Source organism: Martes martes (genome assembly GCF_963455335.1).
Source record: "Martes martes genome assembly, chromosome: 10".
NCBI classification, from domain to species: Eukaryota; Metazoa; Chordata; class Mammalia; order Carnivora; family Mustelidae; genus Martes; species Martes martes.
In genome coordinates this window covers 28,120,409-28,144,589 of record NC_137898.1, presented here as the reverse complement: position 1 = coordinate 28,144,589, position 24,181 = coordinate 28,120,409, and the positions used below count along the sequence as shown (strand labels likewise).

At 50.9% G+C, this 24,181-nt stretch overlaps 1 protein-coding gene across 1 annotated transcript in view; it reads left to right on the top strand.

Annotated features, from left to right (window-relative positions):
• LDLRAD3 (low density lipoprotein receptor class A domain containing 3) overlaps nucleotides 1-24,181 on the top strand; it is a 221,558-nt gene that overhangs the window by 49,565 nt on the left and 147,812 nt on the right. Inside the window, exon 2 of the mRNA XM_080817066.1 lies at nucleotides 15,838-15,984. Within this exon, the coding sequence (XP_080673192.1) occupies nucleotides 15,838-15,984 (147 nt within the window). The remainder of the gene's footprint in view (nucleotides 1-15,837; nucleotides 15,985-24,181) is intronic.

Genomic DNA, 24,181 nt, shown 5'->3' with positions numbered 1-24,181 from the left:
TTGGAGCGGGTCTTTCCGTGTTTACCCAAGTTTGGGATTTTTCCTGGGGTGGGGGAGGTGTCAGGAGACTGAGCTGCTCTGGTCTGAAGTTTGAACAGAAGCTGTTTTGTGGGCACAGACACTGATCTCAGACAGACAGACAGACAGACAGAGGGGTGCTGGATAGAAACGTAATGCATCTGTGTAGGGAACACAACACCTGCTATTACCCACCCAGCCTTTAATGACAATGCGGTCATGCTGTTATATAAAATGATGGTCCCAGTCGTGCCAGACGTGTCAAGGTTGCTGGAGGTATGCAAAGGGCGGTACCCCGATGGTGTCTTCAGATCAGAGACTCCCCTTGGCCGGGTGGCGGTCCTCATTGCTCCTTGCCTTCCTGCCGTGCCCTCTAGAAGTGGCAGCCGCCTTGCTGGTGAGCTGCGACTAACTGTGCTTTCTGTGAGCTGAGGCTCTTCTCCCTGAACATCTGGGCAGGGGTGGTGGGGACCCCAGGTATCCCTGATAACCAAGACGAACCCCAGGAGAGTTTGGGGAGGGAGGGCAAAGGTAACTGAAGAAGGCATTGACTTGGAGGAGGAGGGTCACACCCCTGGTTCAGACTCGTTGGCATTGACTTGGAGGAGGAGGGTCACACCTCCGGTTCAGACTTGTTGGCATTGACTTGGAGCAGGAGGGTCACACCCCGGTTCAGACTTGTTTTGGATTGAGAGCTGGAGTAGCCTGGCACACCTTCTGGATGCTTCCTGCAGGTTCGTTCTTCAAACGGATTCAGTAGATGGGACCGCAGAGTCTTGTGCCAGGCTTGAGAAGTTCGCATGCTTGGGGTTTATCTGGGTGGGGCTGATGCCATTTTGGGCATTGGAGAAAAGGAGTGAGGCTGTTTTGATAGGAGAAAATGAGCAAATCAATTAAAAATAAATGCTGGACATTCCATTCCCCACTGGTCACACTGCCAGTCCCCTGCCCGTCACCACACCACGGCACCGGGGACCGTTGGACTTGGCGTGACTTTGACCAGTGTATTTGACAGTGGCTGGGGCTGTAGAAGAGGAAGGACAGAGTCGGTGCTGGTGGGAGCCAGCTTCCCATTGGAAAGATTTGCTTTTGTTATTTAAGTAAACTTGTAGAAATTTAACATACATAGTGAAAAGGGCACAGATGTTTAGTGGGGAGCTCCATGGATTTTCCCAAGGTCAGCACACCCCGGGGACCAGGGATCAGATGAGGAAATAGAGCATTACCAACACTGCAGCAGCCCCACTGCGACCTCCCTGGTCCTCCCACCCCTCTTCTTGACTTCCCACATCAGAGATTGCTTTTGCCTGGTTCTGCACTGGCAAACCTAGGAGTGTCTGGCTCCATTCGCTCAGTGTTGAAAACATCTAATTTCTGTCCCTTTTCCCAGGAGGTGGGTTGTGGGATGACCCTCCAGCCACTTAGGTTGGGACGGTGACTCCAGAACCTTGGCGACCAGACGCCCCACCAGCCTCGGGCTCCTGGGTCTGGCGCTCTTGCTGCAGGCGCCCCCATTTTCCGTCGGAAAGTGGGGCCTCTTGCCACCTGGCTGATCCAGTAGCCAGGAAGCGGGAGTCCAGAGCACACTGTAATGGTTAATTGTGGGCTGTAGTGAGCACAAGCACGCCTTGGAGAGACACGCTGCATTCCTCACAGACGACAAATGATTTTCTCTCCCCGATCAGAGTCTGAGCTTGGACTCCGTGCAGGCTGTGGACGTGGGGCGGGCAGGAGGGAAGGGCGGCAGGGTGCCGTGGAAAGGTGGCTCTTAGGCTGTCTTGTGGAGTGGAGCTGTGTTTTGAAATGGAATAGGAGTAAAGCCTTTGGGTAATTCCCTGAAACACTCATTAAGAAATAGCCACGCCCAGGTTTTCTCCAGATGATTCCCTATTCGGTTTTTTACTTATTTTTTTAGTTGGGTGCCAACATTTGGGGGTTTTTCATTTCATCATTAGGTAAAAGGGCTCTTGCCCAGCTTCTCTAAAGTTTCAGGGAATGCTTTGTCTTTTTTGTAGTTTGTAAGCTGGCGATGAGGAGGACCTTTTCCTTTTGGCTTTTGCTTCCCAAGGTTAAAGACGCTAACAGCCGTGTGCGCGCGCGTGTGTGTACATGTGTGCATATGAGTGATTTGCTAATGAGCCGTGCTCTGCACTCCCTCCCCGGGATCATCTTGGTTACTCTTCTCACTTCTTCATCCACATTTATCATGGAGATAATTTAAGGAATTCGTTTCAAAGAAAAGATGCCAATAACAACGTACTCTTATTTTTAAGAGACCTTTCGGGTTCTTCTGTCAGAGTGTGTGTTCTAGGACCTTGCAGGTGTAAACGTCAAGACAGGTGCCTGTATATTGTCACGTACATCTCTGGAGATCAGCAGACATAGCTTATGCTATGCCATGTGTGTGGTTTTGTGACTTGCTTCCCCACCGACCCTCTTGTGATGTTCTTCCTCCAGGCAGTGGTGGTCTAGCACGGATGTGCTGTATCACGTTTGCCCATCTCCTCCTTGGTCTGTGTTTAAGTTCGTTGAGGTTTTGAGCATGACATGACAAGTAGGTATATGGGGCAGGGGGAACCCCCGCTGTATTTCTCTGTGCACTTACACATTCCACACCATGGGTTCCGAGAAATGGAACCCAAAGGTAGGCGCCATCATTAGTGGCGGGTCCCTCACGTGGCCTCTAGAGGGCGCACCAGCTCCTCCTCTGACCAGGAGGATGAAGGGGACCAACTTCCTCTTATCCATGCCCCCTCTCAGAATTACCCATCTTTTTCAGTGTTGGCCTCTCAGATTCTTTTTAAACATGGCATGTCCACTTGACTTTGTTAACTGCCAGCGAGGCTGTGTGCTCTCCTTCCGTGTATTAGCCGTCTTTATGTTCTGTGACCTGCTCTGTCGTTTTCTTTATTCATTCTTCTTCGCACTTTTCTTCCTGGTTTCTAAGGCGTTCTTTGCAGTTCGGGACGCAGAGGGTTGCTTTACGAGATTGGGGAAGAACATCATCGTGATTGGCATTCCTGCCTCTCAAGTCCACAAAAGATCAGTAGTTAGTCTTCTTCTTGGCACTGGTGAAGGGCTTTGGTTTTCTGTTTTGTTTTTATTTAATTAGGTGAAATTTTTCCTCCTGACTGGGAAGTCCCTGCCATCCGTGAACGCATTATCATTTGTGCAGCACAGGGCGGATCGTGGTGTGCAGAGGAGAGCGAGCAGCGCCAAGCAGGGGTTGGCGCCTGTCGGAGCTGATTATCGCCAGCATTCAGTGAGAAGCTGGATCCCTTGCCTCATTTCTCTTGAAAAACCCTCGTCTATCATATCTTCGGCATAAAGACACATGATGGACCAAAGAAGGGATAGGGAGAGTCTCTCCAGCCGTGCTGGTAGTTCTGCTTCATTATGTTTCTTTATTCTGCTGGAATTTCCTCGATCAGGGCTGCTGCTTCAGCTCTTGGCAGGTTCACATTGGAGCCAGGGTCCTTCTCTTCATGTCCAGGGCCTGGGGACGGTCGCCACCACCTTCCGTATTGGTAAACAAACTGGACTGTTGGTGCCGAGGATGTCAGGGCTGCCAGGCACGGGAGGTGCTGGGCTCCCGGGTCTCAGGGCTCCCATGGCCATTGACGACGGAGGCAGAGCCTTGACCACACCCTTCTAGGCCCCTTCATTCCACCAGGCCCCCCCTTGCTCCCTCCACAAGCAGAAGGCTTGCTGCTTTGCCTGTTCTGGAGCAGAGTCCCAGCCCAAAATGCTACGGTCTTTGGTGCAGCTGTCACTACTCCCTGGATACGGAAAGAAACAAATAAAAGGCCAAGTGTAGGGTGCTGATGATTTGGGATTTATCCTGGGGAGAGGTGAAGTCAGCCTCCATGTGGATGGAGCCCTAAGACTTGACTCAAGCCACCCCCAGCCCAGTATGGAACAGAAGTGGGAGGGGTGGGCTGACTCTTATGGGTGTCTTCAGCTACGAGATGCACATGAACCTGGTTCTGTTCCCCTGCCCTTAACAGGTGTCCGTTCATGATTTCTCGTGAGCTGGCTCTCAGAGAATGGGTCATCCCAGAATGGCGGATTTGTCACACAGGCAGTTGTGTGAGATCTTGATGACAGCCTGTATCATGCACAAAGTTCTCTTGCCGAAGATTTCTGGGGGCAGGCTCTTAACCTGCTCAGGTTATGGTCGAAAGTGTTGGGCTAACTCTGAATATTTTATATTCACCCACGGAGAATGATTGTGCCTACATTACATCTATCCTTTCTATAATGGTAATTTCTATAATGGTAATTCTTTAATAGTGAGTAATAATACCTTGAACAAGTGAACTCTGGCTCATTTTATAGCCTTCAAGTGCATGCTGTCTTCTAAAACGTGTGAAAATCCCAGAAGCTTATGCTGACTCTTTAATTATTTTAGGTTTCTCTGGTATGAGGGGAACACATCAAGACCCTGGGTGTTTTCAGTTCTGCCCCTGTGTGACTCTGGAACCAGAGGGACAGAGGTACCAGAGGGGTGCCCAGGGAGCTTGGCAAGGTTGTATTTGGTCCGTCTCCATTTTAGAGATGAGGAGACTGAGGCTCGGAGGGTTAAGCCATCCCCTGAGCTGGGAAGAGGTGGAATTAGGATTCAGTCTGTGGGCTCCTGGGCGGACCTGAGAGGGACAAGCTCTATAATCCCTCTTTAATCTTTAATTCGATTTCTCTTCTGGACCGTCGTCATAAACTACCCTCCAGCAGTCCGGAAAGCCTAAACAGGTTCGTCTTCACGGTGTCAGCCCTTTGAGTCACCAGATCGGGCAAGTCTCCCGGGAAGGTAAATTGCTCGCTCCAAAAGCCGGGCTCCCTCTGACGCGCATCCCGGAGGGGGGACGCCAGCAGTAAACACTGCTTAACTCTAACACTTGCTCGATGTGCAAACATCATTGGCTCAAGGAGTCAGCTTACTCCTCAGGATGGAGGGCCTGTCTTCCTGTTCCCGGTGGTGAGGGAGGGTGCTGGCATGAGCAGATTCTAGAAGCTGGATGGACCAGTTTAATGGATTAAGCTACTTAAGAAAATGTAAGAAGACACACCAGTTAATCTGTGTTCCGCCCTTGCTTGGTAGTAACAGGCTGGCGGTTGTGATTTCCCTGGCAGAGTTCCTCCCTTGATCGGAAGTGATAAGCCAAACCGCCATTCATTGGCTGCGGTGTGATAGAAGATTGTAGATAATCGCAGTGAACCGTAGAGGCCCTCGAGTCCCTAGGGAACGGGAGGCAGGTCTGATTTCAGGTGCCCTGGAGGTTACTTCAGGGCAGGGTGGGACCAGCGGTGTTGGAGCAGAGGAAAGCATAGTGTCACCTGGGTCTGGGAACCTGGATTCTCTGGCCAGGTCCCCGTTGATCTCTGGGTCTGAAGTCCCTTTGTATTGCAAAAGGAGGAACTGCCTTGAGTACCCGCCTCGCAGGGATGTGTTCGGTTCTGCCCTGGAGGACTCTATGTAAATCCCAGGTATTATTTTTAAATGCCGGAGAATGTATCTAGGACAGGCAGATGGCTTGTGTTTGCCTGCCACGGGGACTGGGTCTGTGTCCACAGAAGCAGGAATAGCAAGTTGAGAGTTAAAAAGGAGCTTGGATGTCATCTGTTCCTGCCTGGTTTTACGCTTGGGAGAACTGAGGCCCCGGGGACACGGAACACCTCCTCCGGATCCCGGTGCTGGAGTCCGTGCACCTCTCTCTTTTGACCTGTGTCATATCCACGTTGTTCCAGAGGGTTGAGTCATGTTTGTAGTTTGGCTGCCCTTAAAGATCCGTAGGGATGATCCAGGAAGTGTTGCTTATTTCTTAGGAATTATCAAACAGACTGGTGTGTATTAGAAGAGACACAGTCAAGGTCACGTTTTGAGCTCCTTTACTGTGTTCTGAAAACCGAGGGTCTGTCTTCCCAAGGCTGCTTTCTTTGCGCCTAAGTGACATGCGCTCTTAGGCAGGCAGCCCCACTTGCCCAGGCTATGCCCTTTCCACGGAGGCAGGTGGAGAAAAGGGACCTGGCCTCTGGGCACCACTGGCAGTACCAGCTCTCTGAGGAGAGTCAGAATGCATGGAGGGAGGAAGGAGTGACCAATAGCAGCCCGATGTATTCAACCCCAAGTATCGGCCAACTACTCTTATTCTATTTACCTTACCCCTTTTATCTATTAATAGGTATTCTATCTAATTTTTCTACTTAGCTATTAATAGGTATTTTATCTATTAATAGGTATTCTATCTAATATATAGGTATTCTATCTCTCTCTATCCCTCAGCAACTCAGCCCAGGAGGTGTACTTACCCCAGTTTGGCAAGCGGGAAGCTTTAGCTCAGAGAGGGTAGCTCAGTTGTCTGAAGTCACACAGCTGTAGAGAGGCAGGCATTTGGCGGTTGTGGTTGGGCGTGCCAGATCAGAGCCGGGCCCCTCTTTGCTTGGCCTCCTGCAACCCCTCTTGGAGCGGGGAAGGGGCAGATGGCACTGGCTATTCTGAGAAAGACAGCCTTTACTGTGGCTTTTCCCACCCCGACATGTCAGGGAGTTAGTATTTAAAAAAATATCTGACCTTCTGGCTGGGCTTTGCTATTTTTATTTTTGGAATGTCCTGGCTTAATGAGTTGGGTGGGTGAATCTGTCTTACGAGGCGTGTTTATTTTTCTCTTCCACAATTTGCTGCTTCTCTGCAACTGTTGCTGCCTTTCAGAAAATGAAAAGAGCTCATAATAGACCGAATTTCCCAGATGGATGTCCTTGCATTTGCTCTTTTTTCCCCCACTGTGAACACTTGCCCCCTTTTATCTCTCATCCTTTTATAGTCGATGGGGCTTTTGAAGCGAGGATATCAGTGGTAAATGGTTCCATATGTCTTTCAGAGATTTTCCTCAAATATTAGCATATTTTTTGTTCTTGGTAATAAATTTTATTAATGAAACATTTTTTGAAGGATGGGGAAAAGTACCAAGAATAATGCAAAGCCTGTGCCCTCCACCCAGCTTGACTGAATTCTAATACTCTGGCATGCCGGTTTCAGATTGTTTTAAGGAAGGAAATCTCACATTTGAAGTTCATTGCGTCTCCTCTGATCCCATTCGCCAGAGGCTAACCACTCTCCTGAATTTGCTATTTTTCTTTCCTGTACATTTACAAAAATACCGTTTTGTTTTATTTTTTTTTTTAAGAGAGAAAAAGAGAGCACGCTGTCGTACATGTCGGGGCGGGGCAGAAGGAGAGAGAATCTCAAGCAGACTCCCCACTGGGCGTGGATCCCGATGCTGGGTTCGATCTCACGACCCAGAGATCCCGATCTGAGCCAGAATTGAGAGTCAGGCGCTCAACCAACAGAGCCACCCGGGCGCCCCTAAAAAATACTTCTGCATCTGCATCTATCCATTAAAGTCTTAAAGTTTTCCAGCGTGATGTTAGTGATATTTCTGCAGCTTGCTTTTCTCCCCTGGGCGTTAGGTTTCTCAGCTTCGTCCGTGTGGACTTCTGCCACCCCAGTGTGCTACATCGAAGCACACTGTAGTCCATTGGTCAAATGTGTCCTCGTTTTTTCATCCATTCTCCTTTCGAGGAACATTCGGTTTGTCTCGCAATTTTCTATCTTCCTGGTACCCACGGCGAGGGTTCTCTTGCTGTCTCTCGTGTGTTTCTCCTCAGGTCTGGGGTATGTGCCGGAAGAGGACTGGTGGGGGCAAAGGTTCAGAGCGTCTAATGCCACACGAGAAGTTTCTGGGTGGTTCTTCTCAGTTACTCTGCCACGTGCAGCGTGAGTTCCCTTGCTTCCCAGCATCTCACCACTTGAAAATGTCAGACTTCAAATTTTTGCAAGTCTGATGGGTGTGAAAGAGAACTTTCTGGTTCCATTAATTATTTTTTGATTACAAGTGAGCTCGAGTGTATATTAAGTGGCATTTTGAGTTTTCTCATCAGTGAAAGTACCTCTTCATACGTTCTGTCCAGTTTCCTATTAGGTGGCTTGTATTGCCTGTTCGAGTCTTGGAAAATCCTAGGTGGTGATCTTTGTGGGGCCTAAATGCGGCAGGTACAGTCTTTCCGTTAGTGGCTTACCTTTTAAGCTGTTTGTGGTATCTTTTGTTGACCGGGAGTTTTAGAATTTAGTGGGGTCGTATTTCTCGGTCTTTATGGTCTGTGTTGTGTTTGAGTCTTATTTCAGAAATCCTTCCTTACCCTGAGCTCGTAAAGATCTGATTTTCAGCCCAAATGAAGCTCATTTTGCTTTCCTGGCCTGATTCCTTGGTTTGGTTTGGTGTTTTCCTTTTCCACATTTACCCTGCCTGGGTGTCTCTGTGCCGAGTGCAGTGTAGGCTGCAGACTGGTCCCTGGTGCCTGTAGGGATTATGACAGCCATCTCCAGGCAGACAGGGCTGAGCTGAACCAGGGGTCAGAGCAAAATCCTTCTTCTTGACCCCGTGGCTGTTTCTGAGAGGTCCTGAAGCTCAGGGCTGATTGGCCCTCTCTTAAGCCTGGCTTATCTGCAAGGCTGATAAAATTTGTCATAAAGCTGTCCACCCTGTCTCCTCCTCCAGTGTAGCTTCACTGCCTGATTTGCAATTCCTGATGCTGCTGGTTGCAAAGCTAAAAAGACTGAAGGCTTTCTCCCCGGGCCCGACACCCTGGGCCTGACTTGCAGCCTGCCCTGAGTGAGGGCATCGGTGTGCCTAAGAGTTCATCTGGTGGTTTTTCTGTCGCTTTCCTCTTACGTGCTCCAGAAGTGTTATGCAGACCCGATCTCATTTAACCATTGTATTTTGGAAATATAAATGGGTTCAGGTAGGGTTAGATCAAGTTGTAGATCTTGAGAGTGTCAGAATTGGAAGGGGCCAAGGCATCATGCCTGTTTTGGTCAGCAGGTGTTCACAGAGCATCTTCTGGGTGCCGGGCACCTGGCTAGCTGCTGACCCCTCAGAGGGAGCAGGCAAGCCAAGGTCTCTGCCTTCTTGGTTGCGGTGAGCAGCACAGGGGTCATTTTAGAGTGTGGTGGGGATACGGGATAGAGAGCAAGTGTTTTTGCATGGGTCCCTCGTGATCCTTTTCTTATTTTGAGTAGACCTCCAATCTTTGGGCTCGGGAGTCACCAGCCTACTCTAGTCCTGGAGCTAAGAATGATCTTAACGTTTTTAAATGGTGAAAAAATTCAACATTTGCAGTAGATTTTGATGATTGGGAACTGTAAATTTGAACCTTAATCAAGAGCGGTGTTATCTGTCCCTCTCTCCCTTTCCTATAAATTCTAGTCTTCTCATTAGTAGCTCTCTATTATGGAAAATTGTTCTCAATAGTTAGAACAGTTTGAACTTCACCAGTAAAAATTTTGTGGGATTTTTTTTTCCTCTCCTTTTATATAAGTACCTGTACATTTTCAGTTTGGCCTCTTGTCCCGCACAGCCTACAGTTTTTACGGCCTGGCCTGAAAAGTTTATAGACCTCTGTGCTAGCCCCTAGCTGTGTGACTTTGGGCGGTTACTTCTTCAGTCTCAGTTTCCTTATCTGCAAAGTGGGCTGCATGTTTCATAGGGCTCTTGTAAAGGAATAAGAATTGGTATCAGACTCCTGCCATGTGTTGAGAGCCGCAGTAGAAGATGTTAGATGGTCCTTCCCTAGGGAAAAGTCAATAATCGATTTCTTAAGGGCTGTTAAGGGGGGCAGAAGGAACGACAGGGAGCAGGGTGTGGTGGGGCTCCATGCCCACCTTTGAGGGTCAGCACCACGAGGAGCCCCGCCCTCCAGCCTTGCCATCTGGCACCCCCCCCCCCCCCCGCCACCGCCAAGCTGTGGACTGTGGACCTTGCAGGGCTGCAGATGGAAAGCTCTGCAAATCTCCACGGCACGAACGCCGTTCCTACATAATTTTCCTCATGAAATGCAATGAAGCGTAACTAAAAAATGTAAGTAACAGCTTCAGGCCCTTAATGAGGCTATAAATATGGGACAAAAATAATTTAGAAAGCTATTTCCTGGTGAAGAGCTGTCCTTTTCCCAGACCTCTTCTCTTTCTCTTTGCTTGCCCCATCAGTACTGGCCATTGGCTTTCTTTGCTAACTCATTTTAGGAAGGAAACAAAGCATTGATGGTCTTGTAGGGATTGCTGTTTTGCATTTCCCACGAAGAGCAAGCAAGGAGCGTGTGATGTGCAGATGCTGGGCGGACAGCTAGGCTCACTCACGGCTCCGGTGACTTGCTCCATCCATCAGTTGTTCCTGCAGCAAAATTACAAAATTACACCTCATCTCCCTTCACTGTCAGTATAGATGGGATACATTTTACATGTAAATAATGGAATCCGTGCAAATGTGAAATCTGTGAATGCCAGGGGTTAGCCGTCCTAGTTCAACCCCTGAGGCATTTTATACCTTCTCACCAATTTCCCTGGGCTGTACCTTCCTTGAACAGATGGGCAGACAGAGTTTGGAGCTACTGGACTGCTCTCCCGGGGCAGAGCTGCGTGCAGCGTTAGAGCGAGAAACCCGGCCGTGTGTAGGTACTTGGAGCCAGAGGCATAGCCTCCCTCTGGGCTCAGACGGCTCCCTTCTGATGACAGCCTGTAGCAGAGCTCCGTGGGAAGCACTTTGTCTGATGAGAGCTGAATGGCTCTGGGCTGTGCTTGGGACAGATGTCTCTGGTTCCCTCCGACACTGATGCCACCACGTGGAGCAGCGTGGCATCCGGGGGACCTGCGGGGATTTTCCAGGCATGCTTGCAAACAAATCACGGCAGACCAGCTCCCTTGGTGCTTTGTGTGTCGCCAGGACACGGACCGTCCATGCCTGTCAAAGAGGGGAGTCAACAGAGGAAAACAGAGGCTGGTTTCCGGTGGCCCCGTAGCGTTAGGGCTCTTGGCACCGGGCAGTGGGAAGAGGTGTGTTCATTCTCCAGGGAGGTTTCAGGGAAGCTGTATCTGAGAGCTGACGAACAGCATGCGGGGCGGTCTGTATGTATGTTTGTGTCTTGCTTTGTTGTTCCTTGAGCCCGCAGACCAGATCGCCAGGAAACAGGATAAAAATGAAGGCAACTGGACAGAAATCAGCAAGCAGGGCCTGTCGATAGCTTGCAGATGTCAGTTCTGCTCTGCGTTATGACCGGGAGCGTCCTGCCGGGGGGGGGTGGAGGTGGGGGGTCAGCGGAGGGAGAGCGTCGCATGTGGATGTGGAGGCCCCCGGCAGGTGGGATAGACGTCCCATTTCTCAGCTGGAAAAGTCGCCATCGCGAACAGCGTACGTTCCAGAAGGGGAGTTTGGGTGGATGCAGCAGCTGTCTTGAGATTTTGCAGTTGCTCCAGTCTTGGCCCCCTGGTCGAATAGAAATTTGTGGGTGCCAGAAGATTTGGAAGAAGCTGCTGCAGCAGGCTGTTTGCTGTTGCCCGCTGGGGGACGACTTGGAATTTTTTCTCGTTCTTGGTGCAGATGGTGTAGTTATTTTAAGGAAGTGATGTGCTGCAGTGAAAATGGGCAACTCTTTCATTTTTCAGCTTAATGAAAAAAAGACAAGGGACAAGGAGAAACCCCCAGCTAGCCAACTGCGTGCTAATGCTTGTCTTTTTTGGATGCTGAATGTGTCCCACGACACTGAGATGGGATAAATATTTCAGCCACTAGAAAGCCCCGCTGTCGGGCCGAAAAGATTTCTTACATCTCTTAAAGCAGACGGGGTAGTAATTTATGTGCACACGTCCAGACACCCCCACGTCCCTTATTTTTAACTACGTATGTCCAGAGCCCACACCCTTTCTTGGGGCTGAGGCAGGGAGTGGATGGAACTTGGCGAGGAAGAGGGTGAGGGGTGGGAATGAATCATGACCGAACGCTTGGTTTCCTTCTGAGGGCAGCAGACTCCTGCCGGGGACTTAAGGGGCGAAGGTTGCGCTGAATAAAAGGGTGTCCCTTTCCGGAGCGTGCGGCCTGGTAGGCAGGAGTATGGATGTGGCAGTAAGCGCAGATCGGCTAAAGGACAACACAGGACACTGTCAGAGTGAAAAACCAGGGGGACCTGCATTAGACGGAGTGTCAATGACGAGGTCTCGGCTGTAAGTGATGGAGAGCCAAGGGCTGAAGGACGAGCCAGATCAGCCAGATGCGTGAGTTTGCTCCGCGGCTGCCACAGTAGAGAACCGCAGAGGGGCTGGCGTAAACACCACATACCTATTTCTGCACAGGTCTGAGCTCAAGGCTGGGGTGGGGCTGGTTTCTTCTGGGCTTCTCCTTGGCTTGCAGACGGCCGTCTTCTCCCTGCCTCCTCCTGTCGTCTCCCTGTGCGCATCTGTGTCTCCCTCTTCTTGGAAGAACATCAGTCATAACGGATCAGGGCCTGTCCTCATGACCTCATTTTACCTTAATCACCTTCTTAAAGACCCTGTCTGCAGGTACAGTCGCGTTCTGAGGTGCTAGGGGACAGGACTTCCTCACATCCAGTGGGGGCAGGTGAAAGGCCGCCGGAGGGATCGGGGTCGGCAGGTAGCAGTGTGGGGAGTCCTCTGTGCAGGGAGGACAGTCACGTCCGAGGAGCTGAGGTTGTAGAGGTGGGCGGGGCAGGTCATGGACACCCTGGCACGAGTCTTGGGTTTAGCAGTCAGGGCACTGAGAAGCCATCGGCAGCCATCCAGAATCTCGCTGTGCTGGAGTGTGCACGAGGGCATGAGAAGAGAGAGTCAGAGGTTGGTTTTCTCAGACTTAACGCATTTCTGGGCTTCGGCACTAGAGACATTTCAGGTCGGTGATTCTGTGTTGTGAGGGGCAGCTTTGGGCATCGTCGGTGTGCTGCATGCCTGGCCTCGGCTCAGGAACTGCCACAGTCGGCAGTGTCTCCAGACGCCGCCACGTGGCCCCAGAGTCCGGGAGGCTTGGGGAGTAGCGCAGAACTGTCCCCCGTCGACAACCACCAGTTTAAAGGGGACGAGAAGACACAGAGGTTGGGATGGCTTTGTGCCCGTCGAATAAAAAGCACATTGGATGAGTTTAAGGAAGATTGTGAATTCAGAGTCAACAGGATTTAATGTCTCTTGACCTCAGTTTCTCCTCATGCTTGTGAGTTCGGTGATGCGGTCCCTTCCCTGGAGCACAAGGCCCCATGCCCTGGGCAAGCATAGCCGAGTTGCTTAGAAGCGCTTGGAATGTGCTCTGTGTTGGCCTTCACCGACCGCCCTCCCCCCGCCAGGGGACCCCTGGTCCTGCCCCTAAACCCCGGCAAGCCCATGGCTGGCAGGACCACCTGTGTGTCACTGGTGGATAGTTAGTGCCCGCTGCACACTTTGTGATTTGTCAAGTCTGTGTCCCGCCTGCCCGTGGGCTCTCGGAGCAAGTGTTTTGGAATCTAATCCGGCCAATTTTCTGGCTCTGGAAATCTGTTTATCAGAGCAAGATGTCACGGTTGCGGTGACTTTTCTAGGGGGCTTGCCTTCGAGAAGCCAGCTCTACAAGGCAAGCGAAAGTGATTTCCAAACTAAACAGAGTGACAGGTACATTCTGGAGCCCCAGAGCGTTCCCTGGGAGCTTGCTGCTGAAGCCCACAGTGGCTGTTAGGAAACAGCCGGAATGGGTCGGCGCTCTGGGTGGTGCTCTCCGTGTCTGGCTGGGACCCAGCCCCTGGCCGTGTCTCTAGGCTTCTCTCCTACCGTTGCCCCTCCTGGGATTGCTCTCGCCCGAAGGTGGTGAGTTGGTTTCCTACTTTTCTCAGGGTTGGCTGTGGGTTTTGGAGTCAGTCCTGAGAGGGAGTCCAATGTTGAGTGTGGGCTCAGGGGCCAGGCAGAGTGCCGTGATTCATCACGTCTGCCCCAGTGGTGGAGTGGGGGAAATGGCGACACAGTAGGTTTGCAGTGTCCAACAGTCAGAGCTGGGAGGTTTTTATTGTGTCCCCATCAGTACCCTGGCCTGAGCCTTCCTCCTGCCCTCTCTTTTGGGAGCCCCAAGGGCCCTGTGTTTCATCTCTCTATCAACCTCCACTGCAAATGCCTCTTCTTTTCTGGAACCTTTCCTTAACGCCTGAGTTTTTACTTTATCTTAAGAACATGGCGGAGCCATTCGGTGGCTTTTCAAAGTAAGGAAGTGTCGTGATTGATTTGCTCTTTAGAAAGGTCCCGCTGGCTGCAGAGGAGGACGTGGGGCTGGGGGGAGCGGGGAAGCCAGGCTTGGAGACTGTGGCGGCATGCTGGGAGGGGATGGAGGTCACTCGGGCTGGAGGCAAGCCTGTGGCACTGTGACGGGCATGCGGGGCTTGGTGGGGGGCTGGCCCACTGTAGGGGGAGGTGGAGTGAGGGGAGGGGCCAGGGAGATGTTCAGGCTTCCAATGTGGGTAGGGTGAGGCCCTCCCGCCTCACTTAGAGCTGCTGTTCTAAGTGAACTACTAAAGCTTATTTTCGTTAGAGAGCCGTGCACGTAGATACTAATCAGCGCAGTGGGGTGGGTGGTCTACAGGGAGTCTCCGTGGCTGACGTGGCTATGACTGTGTCCATTCCAGTTTGTTGTTACCTGCTTGTTCCGTTGTAAAATATCTTAAGGGTCGCCTCAGTAGTACTCAAGCTGCACCACGGAGTAAGGGCTCATTTCTGCTTGGAGAGGTCGGGGAACAGTTCACAGAGGGACAGACATTGTATATGAAAGCGTACGTAGGGGGTTATTAGGAGACTCCCAGGTAAAAATAAGCCGCATAAAGGCTAGTGGCCTGAAACAGAGGTCATGTCAGAGATCTGGCACGAGATGCTTCCCTTTGGTAAAGCCTGTGAAGGAGGATCACGGGCCTTGCTCTGCTTTTCCACACCCAGGCAGATCCGGGCACCCCTCTTTCTCTGCACCTAGCAGTAAGATCATTAGATCATTAGCATACCCTCGTGCCTTCCCAGCATTGAAGGGGGGAGCCCCAGTGTTCAACTCTGCACGGTTAGGATCTGCACAGGTGTCTGGTCATGAATGTTCGGTAAATGCTTATTGAAGATTCAGGGGGGACCCGTGGAGGTCCTGGTCTTTTTTCCTCTCCTTTCCTCTAAGACAACTTCACTTCCAGATGGCTCCTTACCTCCCGGCCATGGACTGCCCTGGCTCAGACCCATGAGATTCATCAGATTCTGGCTCCCTTGAACATCTGCCCTGGGGTCCTTTGGTGTATGAATTCAGCACCCCACCCCCATGACCTTGGTTAATAGCCTAAGATTTGACCCTTTCTGGTCAGGGCTGTGGCAATTGATGGCTGTGCTCAGTGGAGTGGGATCTCAATCTTGGGGCTTGGTTCTTGGAACTCTTGGCAAATAGTCCAGAGACCTCGGTGTCCCCCGTGCGGGTTAGAAGGCCTGAGTTCAGGTTTCAGTTTGGCCTTTCCTCCCCATGTGACCTCAGGTGGGTTGGTGGGCTGAAGGGCAATGGTCTCCCAGTGTTACTGCTGACTGGCCCAGGTTCAGATGTTTGGTGGTTGGAGGGCCCTGGAGTCCAGGGCCTGGAGGGAGCCCGCAGTTCCTGCTGTTGGAGGCAGTGGGAGCCCAGTGCTCACTCCTGACTCGGAGCCTTTGTTTTTAGCCACTGCTGATGGCCTGGAAGAATGTTTGAGTTTATGACCGAGCTTTTCAGCAGTAAGTCAGTGAGCACCTGCTGTGTGCTGAGCACCCACTCCAGGCGTTCCCCGCATTTTTCCATTTAGTTCTCAGTCTCCAGGGTGGAGTGGGGTGGATTATCAGTCCATTGTGCACATGAGCACACTGAGGCCCAGGGAAGTCAGGTCGCCCACCCGAAGTCTCACGTACGAGACCCCCTTCAAACAAAGGTTTGTTCTGTGCCCCCTCTGCCTGTCTGACCTCCCGACCCCTCTCTCCTGCAGAGAGCCAGCTGCTCCCTGGGAACAACTTCACCAACGAGTGCAACATTCCAGGCAACTTCATGTGTGGCAACGGGCGGTGCATCCCCGGGGCCTGGCAGTGTGATGGGCTGCCCGACTGCTTCGACAAGAGTGACGAGAAGGAGTGCCGTGAGTGGCCTACCCTTTGCAGGGTCGGGGTGGGGACGGTCCAGGGGCTGCGGGGACGAGGGCCTAATCTGGCTCAGACCCTGCGCACCCCACATGCTGCAGGCAGCTAGGTTTGGGCCTCTGGCCAGCAGCCCAGCCCTCTCCACTCTGTAGCTCTGCCTGGGAGCAGCACGGTGAGTGCGGAGCCTGGAGTCCCAGTGGGGACAGAGCCGCGGCTGTGGGACAGCAAAGGACCCCTCCACTGGGCTCTCCTCACCCCACCCTGGGGCGCTGTCTTTGCTTTTGCTTTGCATAGGAGGACCCTGAGACTCCCAGAGGTGAGGTAGCTTTAGCATCTCTCGACTGGTAAGGAGCAGAGCTGGATTTGAACTCAGGGCTGCCTGACCCCAAGGCCCGGGCTGGCAACCGTCTTTCACATCCTGTGATATGTTCTTTCTGGGTAAGTCGGGTGGCATCTGGTCAATTGGCCTGCACGGAGCTGGTAGCCAGTAGGCAGTAATTTGCCACTACCTGGCCTCTTCCCTGCTGATGCAGCCTGGCATCCTCTTCAGACGGGCACCCCCAGGAGCTGGGGGTTCTTTCTTATCCTCCCCACCCCGCCTCCTTCTTCAGTGTCTTTTCCGTTCCGAGCCCTCAAAATACGCACGAGATTGGAATCCACGGTGACCTGCAAGAAAGGAGGCGCTGGATGGGAGTGAGGGCGTCTGGGGTGTCGGGTGATCACGCTCCCCGCCCTGGAGAGCGGAGTTCTCTCTTGCTCCAAAGCTCGGTGCGCGGAGTGAGCTCGGCCCTGGCACCCTGGTAGGCAGGAGTGATACCTGAGGAGTGCTGGGCCCCAGGGTTCCCTCCTGGGTCACTGCCTCGGGACCACACAGCTGGACTCTGACTCCTGGCTCGTCCATGCGTGGGCTTCAGGCACCGGGCTGCAGGGCCTCACTGACAGGAGAACTGTGTGTTCTGGCTCCGAATTCAGTCTCTTTCTGGAAGCCAGCTGAGGAAATGGCTGAGGAGATGATAATTTGAACTTTCACGTAGCTGTTCCTGGGATTTGAGGCCCAGTCTGTTGACGCACGGGAAGGAAAATTGGGCCAGAGCCCACCTCCGGAGCTAGCTGCCCAACCCTCATGATGCGCTCCCTTGGGCAGGTCGCCCATTCAGAGACTGGCCCCTCGTCCGTCTCGGGGTCCGGTATCCCTGCTCGCCTGCCCCTCACTCTTCAGAGAAGGTTTGAGAGCCGGCAGATTCGGAATATTTTTCTGTGGGGTAGGGGGCAGCCTTTCATTTTATTGCATGGGACTTTTTCCCAAACAGACCAGTATACATAATGCATTTTTATTTTTGCAGAATCTTTATAAAAGTATTAATGTCCGTTTCAGCTTTCTCTGTGTCCAGGTCTCCAGAGTTGCTAGCAACGTGACGTTTGTAAGTTGAGTTACACACGAGATTGTGTGCGTGAACTCTGCAGTTTGTCCAGTTTTGAGCATTATTAAACATTCCACGAAGATGTGGAATGAGCATTTTTGGAATAGGGTCTGTGAGCTCCAGCAAATGCTGATTTTCTGTAGCTGAGCCGGAATAGTGAGCACAGGGTCCGTTTGTGAAAGCATATAGGGTTCGGACCTGCGACTTGAGTTTTATTCCCGGCTCTGTCAATAGCAGCTGTGTGATGTTAGGATACTGTGTGACATTCTGTGTCTTGTGTCAGTCCAGTTCCATGATTTCGGAATTCATGCACAAACTGGAAAAGGTGATGGAAAGAGAATATTTAAAAAAAAAAAAAAGATGGGACAGGCAGCAGCCTGGCGCTGTTCGGTTTGGTTTGGAACAGGCTTGCCTTGGCTGTTCTCAGTCTTTTTTTCCTCCTCATTTCCTACCCTTAACCCCCAGGCGTAATAAAGACTTGACTGGCACTTATTTAGTGTTTTGATTAAAACATAATTTTAAAAAACTGTACACACAAACACACGCGTTAAAGAACCCCTTCTCTGTTGCCTTTCTTTTTTTCCTTTTGTCTTTAAATCAGAAGAACAGAACATTAAAAGGTTTAGGTAAGGGAGGGAAGGAAGAGGTCACTTTTCTAAAACAAATTCTACTTGCCTTTCGAATTTCTTACATATTTCTTCCCAGTCCAGGGGTTGAGGGATGAACCCTGGGGACAGACTGTCCAAATCCCCTCGGTCCCTCCCACCCCTCTGCCTAGAGCACACGCTCGGTGATCTTAAGGAAGTTACCAGGATGTTCTAGACCTTTGCCCTGGGGAGGACTAAACGAGGATGCCTTAGCCTCCTGATGTCCCTCAGTGTCCTCCTCTCCAAAATGAGAATAACAGGGCTTCTGGTAATCCTTTCTGTGAGGGTTAAATGCATGTTGAGCACACAGCCCAGCGGCTGGGCATCGTAGCGGCGTGTAAACGTTAGCGTTACTGGTCAGTCTGTACAAACCATTTGACTCAGGTGTCGTCATGACGACATGTGATGGAGTAACCTGCCTTTTTCTACTTCCCGTTGGAGACCCTTTGCCAGATGGCCATATTTAGCCTTCACGATTGTTCTTTTGTGAGGTTACCTACTGTGCTGTCACATTGGTGCGGTGTACCCTAACCATTGCCCTGTGGTGGGTGTTTAAACATTTGGGGTCCGTGGGGGAACTTACACGATGGTTTCTGCCTGAGCCAGGCTGGGTCTCGCGGAGGTCTTCAGGGTCCCAGCTGCACCATCTTTTCGAGGTCCCTTTGAGAACAGCTGCTGTAGAATTCAAATGCCACCTCTTTGTCCTTTCTTCGATTCTTTGGAACAGTGTGGTGCTTCCAGGGAGGAGAGTGAAGGTGGCTGATTTCCTCACCACAGAGAGGTGATTGCCTCATGTGTCCTATGGAATAACTTTGGCATTTCGAAGATAGTACACTTAAAAAGGGAGAATTCTTGCCATTTCCAAAGGGTGAGAGAAGAGCCTGGAGAGCTGTGTCGTGGTGGGAGATGAGGCGGTGAGAAGCTATTCTGTGCCCACAGCGGAGGAAGGATTTTCATGAGACAGGAAGAAACTTTTCTTTTATGATGAACATAATAAAAATCACATACTGTGAAAGTTGGGGGAACGGGGAGGAGAAAACAGCATCATCGCACCTGGAGTCTGAACTCTAATGGGACCACTGTCAGCATCTTAGAAGTTTTTATTCAGGGCTCTTCCCAGCTATAATCGCTGTGGGTATGCAGTGTTATATTTTGATCTTTTCCCCTGGCAACATTTTGACCTTTTAACATTTTAATGTGTTTTTTCATATTTCCCTATCAGTTTTCATGCTTAGAAAAATAGTCCATTCATGTGGTGTCATATAGTGTACTGACTCTACATAAAGATTTGGCATTTATGTTGTTTGCAGCTTTCCGTAGTTAGAGATAGCATTCAGTGTTGTGAACATGAGGGTAGACATGACTTTCCCCATTTTGAGAGATTTTCTGAGGCTAGGTTCTCAGAAGTGAAATTACTGGGTCAAAGGACAGGAGCCTTTTTTGGTTCTTGAAACCAGTGCCTGCTTGTTTTGCTAAAGGTTCATACCCATGTGTGTTCCCTCACTGGCAACGTGTGAGAATTCTGGTTTTATTTTCATCTTGGCAGCTTTGGGTAATACCTCTAAAAAATATTTTTTCTGGATAATTTAATAGAAAAATTATACATTTTAATTTTTTTTATTATCTAAAGAAGTTGAATCTTTTCCTATAGCCCTACTTACTACTCATGTTTCTGACTTTGTGAAGTATCTATTAATGGACTAGAATAAATTTCCACTCGGGTTGTGTCATTAAATTTTCCTCCTTGTGAATCTGGAGAACCTCCTCCTTAGGGTTTTAAGAGGCTCGTTAGTTTGAGGGAATTTCTGCTTTTGGTTGATAAAATCATCATTTTATCTAATTTTTTTTTTTTTTTAGTAGTAGTAAAAGGAATAGAGATAGTTTAGAAAAACGTGGAAGCCTCACGAAATCAGATATTTTGATAGCTTCCTCTGGGTTGCCCTGTCCCAGGCACTTTGCGCTGTATTAGCTTATTTGATTGTCACAAGCCTTATGAGGAAAGGACTGTTGTTATTTCCGGATGAGAGACCTGAGCCACAGAGAGATTGCTAGAGCTGGCCTGTTGTCCCAGAGATTAAGTGCCTATCACCTGCGTCCATCAGAGACCACAGGCTTTCTCTACCTGGATCTCTGTGCCGAATCAGATTCCTCTACTGCTAACCTGCTTTTGAAAAAAACGTTGAGAAATGTTGATGATGTTCTTCTCTGTAAATGATTTCTGAAATGGCCGTTAGTGCTGAGTCTCTGTAAGAAGAGATGGTAGTGTCATTACTGACACACGCTGTCATAATAAAGCAGCAGTCCAGATTTCCGGAACTCACACGTGACCTGGAGTCACGAGCCTTAAGATCTCCTTCCAGCGTGGTGTCGGGTTTTAGCTGCCATCTCTCTGTGTCCTGACCACATGGGGGAGAGAGGTCTTGGAGGTTTGAGTTCTGTGTCACAAACTGGTCTTATTTGAAAAAGGAAATTGATCGGTCTTTGATCAGGCATGCGTAGACTTTCAAATCTCAGGCCGAGTGTGTGTGCACACATGCATGCATACATGCATGTGTGCACGTGTTGGTGGGGGTGGAGAGAAGATGGGGATGAATTCAAGGATCTTGTCAAATGGGAAGATTTTAATGGCTCTCCAAGTCCAGAAACAGAGAAGTACAAAAATGGAACTTGAATTTTCCTTGCTTTTACTGTCTCCAGCCATTCCTTGAGCACGACTTTTCATTGCTCTGGTGTGATGGCTGAAATCCATGAGAGGCTTCAGAGGGCAAGTTTGGAATAAGGAACACACAAGAAATACGAAGGGGGAGGAAATTAGAGGGGGTTGGGCAGAAAAGTCTTCCTTTCCTTTTTATCGTCGTTCTCACCTTCTGCCTCTAGGTGGCGCCACATGTAATGTTTTCTTGTAAGCTTGGTGCTACAGGGCAGGCAGAGATGAGGGGACAAAACTGAGAGTCAGAGGTGTTGTCCATATAAAATATCCGCAGTAATTCACCTGTTCCACCAAGGCGCTAATATTTGGCTCACATCCAGAATTCCCCCAGAAGACCAGGGAGTGGAAATTTGGGTCCTTACGGAAAGGGGAGTTTTGGGTGCAGAGATCTAGCAGAAGAAAGACTATGAAGACGCAGAGAGAAGGTGGCCATTTAATGCTAAAGAGAGAGGTCTGGTGTAGACCTTGCTCACACCCCTCAGAGGGAACCCATCACCTTCTGACACTTTGATTTTGGACTTCTGGACTCTGGGACTGTGCGATGATACATTTCTGTTGTGGAGGGCACCGAATTGTAGCACTTTTATCACCAAAGCTCTGGCAAACCCATCCAGACATTGACATCTCCCCTTTGTTTTTAGAAGATTGTTACGTGGTGGGGCGCCTGTGTGGCTCAGTCGCTTGAGCATCCGAGTTAGGCTTGGGTTGTGGTCTCAGGACCCCGGGATGCAGTCCAGCCACACACACCATCCCCCACTCCCAGGGGTCAGTGTCCGGGGCTTCTGCTCTGCAGGGAGTCTGCTTGTCCCTCTCCCTCTGCCCCCTCCCCCCACCCTGGCTCATGCTGCTGCACTCTCTCTCAAATAAGGAAATAAAATCTTTAAAAAAAATTGTTACGTGGTGAGTGGCAGCAGCCCCACTGCTGTGTACCAGGTGACATTCACAGGCATCCTGCTTCTGCTTTTTCTTTTCTGTAATAATTTGAAAGTAAGACTCGTACTGTTGTTACAAGTTGAATTCCATCCCCCAAAAGATATGTTGAACCCCTAAGCCCCAGTACCTCAGAATGGGACCTTTTTTGGAATTGGGATCATTGAGGATGAATTAGGTAAGACAAGGTCATACTGGAGTAGCATGGGCCCTTAATCCGGCGTCATGGGCGTCCTTGTAAGAAGACAGTGTGACAGTGTGAGGGAAGAGGGCCCGCTGACGGCAGAGGCAGAGATTGGGGCAATGTGGCTGCAAGCCAAGGAATGCCATACTCTGACCGCCGTCACCGGAAGCTGAAGAGAGGCAGGAAGACGTCCACCAGAGTCTCGGAGGAAGCCCTGCTGATAGCCCGATGGCAGACTTCTTTCCAGAGATGTGGCAGAATAAATTTCTGTTCCTTAAAGCCGCTCAGGGTCCAGCACTGTGCAGTGGCAGCCCCGGGAATCAGGTACGCTCACTTCTCAGGGGCACTTAAAACCATCTGGGCTGTCGTGGGCCCTTTATTACCCCCTTTCCGCCGGGCCGCTGGGCCTCCCCAGGAGCCCTGCCCTCCGCTCCTGCTCACGTGGAGACGTCCCTTTTCCTCCAGATCTGGGATCTGGCTCACCGTGGTTAAGGGCTGAATTTCAAAAGCCTTCTGAAGACATCGAGCTTCACAAAACTGAACTGGAACTTACAACAAGAGTCTAGAGGGTATCGTTGCGGTTTAACGCTCCGTTCATTAAACACTTGAGAGCAAAAGCTCACTCTTCCTTTGGGGCATCCCTGTGTGGGAGGGATCCGTGACCTCTCCATGTGTTTACGACACCCCTTTTTGAACTCCGTCTTTTTGTTTGTTCACATACTTGTTTTAAAACACCTTGGGTAATTCCGGGCGTGCCCCTCCCTTCCCCCCCCCACCTCCCCGCCCACTCCACTGAACGGTTTTCATCTCAAATGTGAGACCGTAAATCCCACAGTTGGGAACAGGGTCCTTGGGCCAGCCTCCATGTATGACCTTCAAGGTCCTGGGCACCGTCTTACCTGACTCTGTACCTATTTCCTCATCTGTCAAAGGGAGGTAATGATGGTCCCCACGCCAGGGGTGATGTCAAAACCAGTAGGTGCCATGTCTAGACCATGAGCCAGTAGGAAAGGAGCTGACCTTGAACAATAGGCACTGTTTGCTGGTCCAGCAAGGGTGAAGATCAGCTCTGCTGACCACCGGGCACCGTTGTCTTAAATGAGCTAATGCGTTTGAGGCTTGGAGCTGGGTGCCTGGCACGGTGTAAGCATTCAGTAGATGCCTACCGACATTATTCCCTCAATAAGCCCTGTGGCATTCTTGCTGAAATCCAAGCCCGTTGTGCCATTCCTGGCCTGTGCAGTGCTGCGCATTACTGGCCCAGCCCGCCCCTGGCTCCCTTCTTCTAGAACCTCACGTTCCCTTCTCCTCCACCCCCGCTCTTCCTGCTCTCCCCTGGAGAACCTAAGCCATGGCAACACCTTCTTTTGCTGGGTCAGTATCTTCTTTTCGCTTTAGAGAGCCAAAAGAACACAGTCATGAGCTCTTACAAAATTCTCTTTAGCTGAGAGCCCTAGGGAGCCCGCTGCACACCGCAGTCAGTGCAGAAGGGAAGGAAACAAACATCTGAGGGTCTGAGATGAGCCTGGCAGTTCTCGGGGCTGCAGGGAGGGAAGTTTCGAGGGAGCCGTCCTGCACGCGGTTGGGGACCTCTGGTTAATGGACCTGCTGTTGGCCCCCACCCGCAGGGTGGCCGCATCCGCTTGCTCCCAGCTCTGCTGCAGCCCCGCACAATTAAGCGTCTAAGTGGATTTTGATGATGGCATTTTGCTTCATTGCCCAAACAGCCTTCTTTAGTGTCCATTCCCCGCCCCCCCCCCCCTTCGCCACACTGGCCTGAAACCCACACTGTGCCCTGCAGCGGCCTGCAAGGTTTTTGGCCTAGGACTTGTACAAGTCGCAGTCTTCCTGGTCTTCTTCCTGCCCCACCCACCCCACCCCCCTGCCCTGGGCATGCCCTTTGTGTCCTGCACCCAGGTGAGGCGAGCCTTTCAGTCCAGGTGTTGGGATCACAGCCTAAATTCCCAGGTGGTCACCGATAGCTGCACACAGACATTTCTGGCCCGTTGAGCACTGCTTGACTTAACGTGAATTTGACCTGATGCTAACTTTTCTCAAAGGGCCCTGTTTGAAGATGCTGGCGATGTTTTACACCACATGGGGAAACACACAGTGCTCTGAAACCCTCCTAGTGTATCTGTCTGCTAGGCTTGTGGTAACAGAACACCACAAGCTGGATGGATGGCCTCCAGCAACAGAGGCATTCTCTCACGGGTCTGGAAGCTGGACGTCCAAAGTCAAGGTGCCAAGGTGCCAGTGCTCTCCCTGAAAGCTCTGCGGGCCAGGGTCCTTCCGTCATTGCTG